This window comes from Trypanosoma cruzi, genomic scaffold, assembly GCF_000209065.1.
Source record: "Trypanosoma cruzi strain CL Brener 1047053515555 genomic scaffold, whole genome shotgun sequence".
NCBI lineage: Eukaryota > Euglenozoa > Kinetoplastea > Trypanosomatida > Trypanosomatidae > Trypanosoma > Trypanosoma cruzi.
This window is the reverse complement of record NW_001849120.1, coordinates 6,976-17,812: the sequence shown is the minus strand read 5'-3', so window position 1 is coordinate 17,812 and position 10,837 is coordinate 6,976. Positions and strand designations below refer to the sequence as shown.

The following is a 10,837-nucleotide window of genomic DNA, read 5'->3' as shown; positions in this document are numbered from 1 at the left end:
GGCGTTCTGTCGTGGCTGTGCTACCGCAACGTGACGTTCAGCGGGGGCGACATGTGCCTGACGGTGCTGATAGGGGCGATGACGGGCGACGTGGTGAATGTCACGTTTGATGGATGCACGTGGAGGGACGGTGCCGTGCTGTTGCTTTTGGGCAACGCGCACGCCGCTGTTGGGGCGCTGAGCATCTTCGTCACCGGCAACACATTTAGTGACGCGCTGCTCAGCCCGGAGGGTGTGTTTCCACCGCACACGAACATCACGATCAGCGGGAACCGCTTCACAGTCACGAGGCTGATCCCTCGGCCGGGTTTGGACATTAGGAGGCCGTCGTGTGTTGCGACGAATGGACTGGCGATCAGCAACGACTCCGCGGTGGTGCTCAGTGGCAATGTTTTTCAGAGCGTGACGGCATCGTCAAGCGCCATTTACGTTGTCAAGTATGCGCTGAGCGTGTCGTGGTACTCCGTGTTTGCGGTGGTGGGCAACACGTTTCACATGGCTGGCGGTGACGGTACGCTGATATATCTTGAAGGACCTAGATACTCCTCATCGCTGAGTGTGCTGAACAACTCTGCCGTGGTGATTCGAGGCAACGCTGTGACGAGGCCGGTGAAGTGCTTCGTGTTACTTATTTGGGCTTTGCGTGTGGAGTCCCATTCAGCGGTTGTGTTTCAGGACAACGAAATGCAGAGAAGCTCGGTTGTTTTTTTTTCAAGCTACTCCTCCAACATCTACTACAACTCCTGGCTGCAATTGAGCGGCAACCTCTGCCGTGAATCCCCATCGGATGCGTTTGCCTTTCTGTATCCCAAAGTGAATCTCCGCGACTCCACGGTGTCTGTGTCTGGCAACCAATTCATGTCCAGCACGGTCTTGCCGACAATGCTGCTGATACCCACGGTGTCCAGCGATATCACGAACGGAGCGATTGTGGCTGCGTGCAACACCGTGAACGGAGAGGAGGAAGCGAACTACGTCATTCCGTCTGTGTACAATGCCACCATTCTGACCTGCAGCGACCCATGCGCTCTCGCGGCGTCGTGCTTCCCTGCGTACACGACGACGGCCTCGAGTGATGGCTGCGCCTGCAGGTGCGCGGAGGGCGGCTATGGCGATGCGTGCCTGCCCGTTGCTGTCCCCGAGCCACAGAGCACCGACGGCGCCGACTTGTGCGTGCGTGAAGTGCGTGTGGATGTGAAGGTGAACGCGGGTTTCGGGACGTCGGTGGCGTGCTACGTTGGTGTGACCTTTGCGGCGGACGTCGTGGTGGACGTGGCGTCGATGTCGGGGAGCGTGCGCAACGTGACGCTGGCGAACTGCACGTTTGTGGGCGGAGCGAGCCTGTACGTTGTCGGGTGGCTGTCCGACCCGCCTGCTGGCGAGCGCGCCGATGTGTTGATCAGCGGGCTTGAGTCGCGCTCCGGCGGCGGCGTGGTGGTGGCGAACCGATTTCCGCCGGGCTCGCGCGTCACTGTGTTGGACTCGGTGCTGATTGCAGAGAGGCGTGTTGCGTACCGTAACGCCTACGACCTTGGCGACGGCTTCGCGTGCCTCGTGTTGCACAGCGTGAATCTGACTGGGAGCGTGCTGACCATTGCGCGCACGCACGTGGCGGCGGTGTTTCGCGACGCTGTTGGCGTGTTGGTGGTTGGCGGCGTGGCGCTGTCGTCGCGCGGTGCGCTGTACGTGGACGGACTGTTGGTGCAGACGGCGCTGGGGCTGTGCGTGTCGGTGGAGGGCGGTGTTGCGGCCAGCGGCGGCTCCGTTGTGGCGTTTGTTGACAGCGACTTCCTGCTGTGCAAGCACGCGGTGTCTGTGCGTGGGGCTGTGAGCGTGTCGGGCTCCGCTGTGGCGCTTGTGCGGAGCGACTTTTTGTTGACGGAGGACTACGCGGTGGCGTTTTATTCGACGGTGAGTCTGGCTGACGGGTCGATGCTGCTGGCGAAGGGCAACGTGCACGACGGCGTCTCGAGGGAGATGCTCTACGCCGCTGGCGCCGTGACCGCTGCTGGGAGCACGCTGAGCTTTGTGCGCAACCGAGCACTGCTGCCACGGATGCTGTCGGTGAGTCTATCGCTTGCGGCTGGGGCGCATTTGAGGGTGGCGTGCAACTACGCGGGTGGACGTGTCCTGTCGACGGCGGAGTACGCAGCGGCTGGTTTTGGCGACGCTGGGAGCATCGACGTTGTTGGGTGCGACGTCTGCGACAGGGACACGCACTGCTACGCGCCCGGGACGACCTCTGCGAGCATGAGGAACGGTGTGTGCGTGTGCGTGTGCGGCAGCGGCGGGTACGGCGAGGCGTGCGTGCCTGTGGGAGCTCCCGCGCTGCCGCCCGCTGTGGACACTGCGTCGAGTGTGTTCGTCCGCGAGGGCGTGACGGTGCGGTCGGTGTTCTTTGTGCCTGCCGGTGCGAGCGAGGTGACGCTGCGCCACGTTGTGCTGGACGGCGTGAGTCCTGTGCTCTACGTGCCGTGGATGGCGCGGGACGGCGTGCGGATCGTTGTGCAGAACGTGTCGCTGCTGAACGGCGCCGTGCTGTACGTGATGGGCGGAGGAGCGCTACGCGGTGCGGTGGCGGCGGGGAGCGACGAGGGCGGACCGGTGGAGCTGTCTGTGTGCGACGTGGAGGCGCTGAACGGTGCGCTTGTGCTGACCGGCACGTTTCCCGCGGGGTCAGTGCTGACGGTGACGGATTCCCTGCTGGTTGCCGCGAGGCCGGCGCCGCTTGTGTATCCTCCCGGCTCGCAGTCCTCGCCGTACGCACCGGTGCTTGTGCTGTCGGGCCTGCGGCTCGTGCGGTCCGTGCTGGTTGTGTCCGGCGTTGCCCTCGTGACCGTGATGACTGGTGGGCGGACGGTGGTGGCGGACGGCGCCGTGCTGGAGCTTGTCGGTGGCGGTGTTGCGCTGGACGCGGCTGTGCTCGGTGGCGACGTTGCGTTGTACGCGAGTGCGCGCGTGGTTGCGTCGGGGGGCGCTGTGCTGCGCGTGTCGGGGAGCCAGGTGTACGCTGCGCATGGGTTGGTATTCGACAGCGGGGTGGTGGCCAACGCGTCCGCCGTCGTGGTGAACGACAACGCCGGTGCGCTGACCGATGGCGCGCTGCTGGAGCTGCGGGGGTCGGCGTCGTTTGTGTCCGGGTCGTGGCTGTCGGTGCGCGGCAACAGCATCCGCGGCAGGCTCCTGTCGCTGCCGTCGTACCCGCGCAGTGCGGATCTTGCGCAGAGCACGCTGACGCTCCACGGGAACGCTGGAAGTGGGTCCGTTGTGATGGACGGCACCGTTGCGCTTGGTGGCGCCGGCCGAAAGTTCGTCGTGGGGTGCCTGGCGCTCAACGGGCAGGCGCTGCAGCCGATGGACTACAGGTCCGCCGGCATCATGGGGAAATTCCGCCCCGTGGCGTGTGGCGTGTGCGACGCCGACGTGCACTGCTTTGCAGCTGCGACGAGGGCTATGTCTGCGTCGTGCGCCTGCCGCTGTGCTGATGGCGGGTACGGGCGCGAATGCCTGCCGGTGTACCTGCCGCACGTGGACGGGTGCAACCGCACGCTCCTTAGGCCGCCGCTGAGCCACACGGCGACGCTGATGGCGACGCGCAGCCTGACGCCAACGTGGAAGCCGACGCCGAGCGCGACGCACTACAGTCCGACGCAGTACGGGCCGACGGAGACGCTGCAGGTGACGGAGACGGTGGCGCTGTCGCCCACGCGGACCCCAACGGCGTCGGTGAGCAGCACGCTGTGGTGGAGCGACGTGGCGTGCCCGACGCTCGCCGTGACGACGACGGCGGCTGGTGGCAACCTGACGCAGAACGACATCCGCGGCGGTGGGAGCGCCGTCCCGACGCTGCTGATGGTGGCGCTGCCGCCGCCGTTTCGGTGGGCGCGCGACCCGCAGCTCGGCACGCACCTGAGCTTTGTGCCGGTGTCGACGGCGCAGCCGAGCGGGTTTGGCGGTCCGTGGGGAGCGATGCTGAGCAACGCAACGTGGGTGCGCAACGCGACGAATCCGTCCACCGTCCTGGAGCTGGCTGTGCCTCTGCACCGCGGTTACTTCATTGCTGCCGACGAGACGATAGTCATTCGCTGCGACGCTGTGGCGGTGTCCGGCGGCTGCAAGGGTGTGCTGCTTGGGTCCTTCACGATCAGGTCGAACACGCTGCCCGCCGCTGCCAGCGCCCTCTCGGCGATCACCGGCGTTGTTGCGGGTGCGACGGCTGTTGTCGTGGTGGTGACCGGCGGGTTGGGCTCCATTCTGGAGATGCAGGCGGTCGGCGTATTGGCGAGGATGTCATGCGCCTCGGCACAGGAGCGTGCGAGCATCGTTGCGCTGCCGTACTTACTGTCGGTGTTCGCTGCCCTTGACCCGCTGTGGATGGTGGTGGGCAACGCGCTGCTCGCCGCTATGTTCGGGTGCGTGCACTGCGGTGTGACGGTCGCCTTTCAGCGGTGGCGCGGCGTGGGCGCGGCGAGTGCGTGGGCGGCGATGCGCTTCCCGAGCCTGACGTACGTTGTGGCGCACGCGATGCACCTCGGCATATTCTTCGGCTCCGTGCTTGCACTGGCGATGCCCGACGCCCGCGTGCAGCACCGCGTGATTGGTGTCGTTGGCGTGCTGTACGGTGTGGCGTTCCCTGCTGGCGTGTGCTACTTCATTGCCCGCCACACGGGCGCGAGCTTCACGAAGTACTGGCAGTTTTCGGGGAAGCCGCTGCACGAGCGCCTGCTGTACCCCGTCGGGTATTGGCACCCCGCGGCGCAGCAGCGGATGTACGGCGGCATGCTAACGAACATGAGGGGCAGCCACGTGTACTGGTGCGTGTTCCAGCTGTCGGTGCTGTGTGTGGTGTGCCTGATTGCGGCTGTGCACCCGCCCGTGGGAGGCTGCCACGTCCAGTACTTCTGCATGGCGGCTGTGCTGCTTGCAGGCGCGGGCGTGGTTGCCTTCACGAACATGATGCGCTCGGCCTTCCTGACGGTGATGCACACTGCGAGCCTTGTGCTGCTTGCGGCGCTGTGCGTGGTCAGCGCGGCAAACCATCTTGCGCCGAGCGACGGCGGTGCGAGGGCGTACGTGGTGATGGTGCTGCTGCTGACCACTGTGCTGCTTGCGGTCACTGTGTACAGCATGGTTGTGTGGTACGCGGAGGACCGCTACTGGCAGGAGCTGCGCGAGCCGCGGCGTGGAGGGCTGGAGGCGCTGCTGCGCGATGGCGAGGAGAGCGACGAAGAGACGCAGGAGCTCCACGAAGTAACGACATTTTCGTACGCCTCAGGCACCACCGTTGCGTCGTCGTACCGACCACCCGCACCGCCGTAGCAGCCCATGGCCGGTGACACCCGCTCAGACGCCCTGAGCCCGCTGACCGTTCTTCCAGTGTGAGCTGCATAATTGGTTGTGCTACGCCGGAGAAGTAATGAATTTGTGCTGCTCAAGAAGGTGGGCGCAGTTTTACCTCGAGTTGGAAAGTGTCTGCCCAAACAGTACCTCCACGTGGCGAGAGTGTACGAGGCTCCTCATGGATGCGGTATAACGTAGGTGCTTTTGGCAATGTGTTTACTTCTTTATTATTATTATTTATCGGATGCTTGATTGATTGACTCGTTGCTTTCGTTATTTTATTTTTATCGATTTTGTCAAGAACGGATTATCGAGTTATCGCGCTAGCCCAGGGCGGCTGTATCACGTGTGTGTGTTGCACGCTCGCCGCTGCAGCGCCCTCTCCGGATCTCGGGGTTATTATTTAGATTTTTACTCAGTAACGAGGACGTGTTCTGCGATGGTGGCTGTTGTGTGGAGCATTGAATTTATTTGAGAAAAACTTAGGGATAAAAAACGATAACGCCCTTCTGTGGCTTTCAATAAATGAAATTTGGACGTGTGCGTTGCTGGTCGATGAGGGAGGGCGTGGGCCACTGCTGCTGCGCACCACAGCCACCCATCGGACTCTGCAACGGCATTTTCGCTGTTTTTCCGTGCGTTGTTTCTATTTCTGTGCGGGTGCCTGCAATGACTCTCTCTCCTGCTCCCCGATGACTGTGTGGGGGGGAGTGCCTGCTTTTCTCGTTGGTTATGATGTTGTATAAAATGCGAAAAAAGAAAATGAGCGGAAAAGTATGCAGGCTGATGTGTTTTTTTTGTATTTATGTATCAATATGTTTTTTTGGATTACTCTGGTGGTTCTTCCTTCTCTTTTTACGTTGCTCCACACGTGTCTAAGTGTTTGTTTTAGTACGGCCACACACGGGTAGCTTGAGCCGCGGATATCTTTTTTTCTTGGCGTCATTTCGTGCTAGGCACTAACGCGGTCACGTTCGTCAAGCATCCACTCTCCACAGCGTGGTGCCTGATATTTTGGAGTCATCTCAGATGTAACGCCGGCACCACCGCCGTGGCACGCATGGGAGGTAAGATGGAACGCGGGACAGCGAAATATATTGTGCGGTACGCGTGTCTGTTGCATTTGTTCTGTCGTGGTGGCTTCAATGTAGAAGGAGAGGGATGAACATTGCACGATTCTGTGGCTTGGAGGAGTTATTACCCCTTTTTTATTTTGTATGATCTTTGGTTCCCACCCGTGTCTGCCCCGATTGCTTCCCCTGAGTGGAGCTGCGCCATGACCATCCTTGTTGTTGTTGTTGTCCTTTTATCTCAAGGCACGGCGGGATTGAGGAGCACCGTCCCACGAAAGGCATTGCACACTTACACACTCTCATGCCACTGTCGCCCCGAGGTCGGGTGCAAAACCCAAATCCCTGCTGCTTTTTGCACTGGCGCAATTGTTTTGATTAACTGACACCTTCCTGTCCGGCGTGCCACTTTGATTGGATTGTGTGGGATTGCTCGCCAACGCCATCGGACAAAGCAGGCTGACGCTTTCAGTTATTTAATTTCATCTTGCGCGCAGGTATTTTTTTTACGTTCTGTTGATGTGCACTCAAACAGCGAGGAATCCGGAGCTATGCGTGCGTGGGATTCTTTCCTGCCATGTGGACTGCGGGCAACACCGAGGGGCTGCCACTTTGACTCCGCAGAGTTGTTGTGTCTCCTTGCGGGGTTGGCAGGGAAATTCCATGCAGCCTGCTACTGCTGCTGTTTGCTTGGATGTCACTCCATGCGAATAATGTGCTTCATCGAGTGAGGGGGATGATTGGGTTTGTGTGCACACTGGTTCTGTTTGCTGCTTTGTGCGGGCACGCAACACTTGAGTGGTGGGAAAATGGAGCGGGGCGATGCGTGGCCGCGTCTCGTCCATTGTTAACTGCACGATGGTGCGGTGCACATTGTGGTGCTGACTCTCCGATGTGACTGCGTTCTCCTGTGCGGCAATGGCGGTGGGTGGAGGAGAGTGTTGGCCCGCGGCGGGACGGTGGGATTGTGCCTCCTTTTTCTGATTTTTACTTCACCCTCTGCAAAGGTGCACACTTATTTTTGGTGTTAGTGATGGGGCAAATGGACAGACAACGTGAATAAAACAAAATAAAAAGGGCGATAATGTGGCGGTGTCGTTGCCGATTGCACGTTGTGTTGCCGCGGGGGCGGTGGGCCTCGACTGCTTCACCGACAGGCGTTGCAGTGCGGCCGCATGGCGCACCGAACGTCCCGCCGTGCGAGCGCCACGCCCAACGCCATTGGGACTGCGGGACGAAACAGCCGCGAGTGTCCTTTGGAGCCAGCGGCACCTGCTGGCCGCAGCTGGGCGGTGCGAGTGGGACGCTTCACCGCACGGGTGTTGTGATGGCACCTCGCCGTGGCATCCCCGACGATGGTTCCGACGCTGCAGCTCGGAGAGTAGTGGAGGGAACGCGGCAACCACAGTGGACCATGAGCAGCAGCGTAGAGGACATTCTGCTGGAGGGAAGAACTAACAACACCGACATGAAGCTGAACGATTTCATTCGTAGCCACTTGGGCGGCAGGGCGGCCGTTGGTGAAGACTACAATGTGACGATGGAGGCGTTTGTTCGGAGACCCAATGCTTACGTACAAGACCAGCAGCTTCTTGAAGAGATTCTTAATTTAACAGAGTACCGAGAGCTGAAAATGGAGCTGGAGAAAAGGAAAATACCATTGGAGGCTATTTATAAACTTCATCACGATGGTGTGCTCTCTCTCGAGCAATGGAGGGAATTTAAAAGGAAGGATACGATCACTCCACTTGCAAGGAGAAATCTAAACAGAGTACTCATGCAGTTACTGAGAGAAGAAAGCCGTGAGGTAAAAGAAAGAGTGAGGCGTGAGGAAGAAGAAATGCTAAGACGAGCGCAAGAAATGAAATTTACCATTTCCACTACGATCGAAGATGTACTGTTCAAAGGAAGAGTCCGCGTCAAGGAAAAGAGGCTGAATGATTTTCTTACGATGGAATTGGATGGCAGGGGCGTTGCGGCCACCAATCGGAATGTTTTGCTGAAGGAGTTTTTCAAGGATCCAAAGAAATATATCCATGATAAGGGAGTATTGAAAGAAATAAAGGCAACCGATGCTTATGCGAGGATGGAGGGAACTGTAAGGGATGAAATGGATGTGGAAGAAGTTGTACGCAGGCTTCACGAGAATGGTGTGGACAATCTACTGGGGTGGTCATTAGCTACTGCGAAGGTAAAAACAAATGTTCATAACTCCACTAAACAGTTTTTGAATGCAGCCCTTGAGGATGTGAGGAACCCAACGACGACGAGCGCACCGATATACCTGGAGGGATGGTACGAGTCTGTGTACAATGCGAGGTGGCACCATGTGGTGGAAATTCCCGACGGCGATAAGCGAAAGAAAACGGGGACGGGAATGGAGGTGAAGGAGGGGGAACCACAGCAGTCATGGACGTACAAGGCAGCTGACGGCGCTATCGAAGAGAATGACACTGTGCGACAATCCGGTGAAGCACCTCCCAGGCTGATGGTGCTTACCTCGGACAAGGGATGGCCGTCCTCGTGGTATATGATACAGGATTCCTCGAAGGACTTTTTTGTTAACTGCGAGGTGGATCGAGTGTGGCAGATCGTCAAAGACGATGTAAACAAATTGTTCAGCAGTCACGGTAAGAACAAACTTTCGCCTAGGCGGCGTGTGTTGATTGGGACGCCCGGGATCGGGGAATCGATGGCTGCCGGTTCGTACCTCCTCTACCAGCTGCTGCACTGCGATGTGGAGGAGCTCCAAGTTGTTGTCCACTGTTTTGGAGAAACGGCGTACGTGTTTGACAAAACCACCAAGACGGTGTCGGAATACAGGAGCAATACAACGTCCAAGAATGTTTTGCGTGGTTTGTGGAAGAGTGGGATGAAAGTGTTTATTATCTACTGTGTGACAGAGAAAGGAACACAGCCCGACACAGGTTTTGCGCCCCCAACCGGATGGGGCATGATTGTGGTGTCCTCCCCAAAGATAAGCAAATATGATAAGTGGGAGACGCAATTAAAAGTCACGCGAATCATCGTGAATTGCCCCGACGAGATGGATGTGAAGGCGATGTGTGCGTGGATGAAATATGATGAGACTCCAGATAAGCAAGCGGAATACTGGAAGAAGGTCGAAGAACACATGTATCTTTTGGGACCGATTCCGCGTCATATCTTCGATGCGGATGAATATGGAAGACGCACGAAGGATGTTATGAGGGCCTTGAGATGGATCAATATTGGGGATCGAGGAAAGTACTTTACACAGGGGGAGAGAAAAAATGGTATTCCGAGGATCCGTCCCACAAACTTTTGAGGATTGTTCGCGTAAGAGAACATGGCCCATTTGAGGACTTCGCTAATGCACCTATATGTGAGTATCTTGGGGTTTTAACGTTATCTCGTTTGGCAAAGGTGCTGAGTGCAAATGATATTCTTTTCCTCGTATTGGGGATGAAGAATGCTATTCAATCTGCAGATTTGAAAAAGTATTCTTTGAACGTATTCTTGCGTGTGGAGTTTTTCACTTCCATAGTGAAGGATCTCAAGGAGCTGCCCCCACCATCGCCTTCCAAACCACGGTCCTCGGTGCTAACGTTAAACCCTCATGGTTACCCCACCGAGGCAACTGCAATAACTGAACTGAGGTTTATTAAAGGCCGGAAAAATTAGAGTATCGGGTGCTGCACATACCGACGTTCCAAACCTTTCCGCTGGTGGACGGCTTTTTCTTTTTGAGGTCACCGCGGAGGACACTGGTCGGACTGCAGATGACGACGGCGAGTGCGCACCACACGACAACCAGCACTGTGAGGCAGTTCACTCAGTATCTATCGGGTTTTTTTGATGGTTGGGAGGAATTTGCTCAAGGTTTGTCGTGGGAGATGATTTATGTGCAGCACGCAGACAGCACGCCGATGAGTGACTGGCAGAGATGTCATGTTGTAAATTCCAATAATGTGAGCGAGGAGGAAGACCAGAGGATTGCGGCGTTCTGGAAAGGAAGGGTGCGCCAGTACCAATTGTAAATACCATCCGAAGACTTTAGAAGAGACGAGGCTCTCCGAATTGAGGAATAGCCGTCGAAATATGAAAACAAGTTGGGGAGGGAAAGGGGCAATTTTGATTTGTGGTAAAGAAACATTGTGGGATTTATATATTTTTTGATAATTTTTTGTGCATACGGTGCGGTTGCACCAGCATCAGGCGGCAGCACCGCACACAGATGCCAAAAATGTCCAACGCTATCGAACATAACAGTGACAGAAGAAATTAGGGAGGGAGCGGGGTTGTTTGTTTTCTGGTAAGAAACATTGGGTGATTTTTATATGTATGTTGATTTTGTGTGTTATACGAGGCACAATTGGAGAATTGCCCCGGTATGAGGGAATTATTGTGGCTGGTGGTGTCACGGTGTTACTACATTTCTTTTTTTT

At 57.4% G+C, this 10,837-nt stretch overlaps 1 protein-coding gene and 1 pseudogene across 1 annotated transcript, besides 1 other annotated feature; both read left to right on the top strand.

Moving 5' to 3' along the window:
• On the top strand, nucleotides 1-5,319 carry Tc00.1047053505773.20 (dispersed gene family protein 1 (DGF-1), putative; the record flags this gene model as incomplete). Its single annotated transcript, XM_803224.1, has 1 exon — nucleotides 1-5,319. A coding segment is annotated over one exon (5,319 nt), but the record flags the coding sequence as incomplete, so codon positions are not given.
• Nucleotides 1-10,837: part of a sequence feature (areas not merged during assembly with more than two copies in the genome that could not be assigned to a particular haplotype) that runs on past the window's edge.
• On the top strand, nucleotides 7,495-10,527 carry Tc00.1047053505773.10 (annotated as a pseudogene).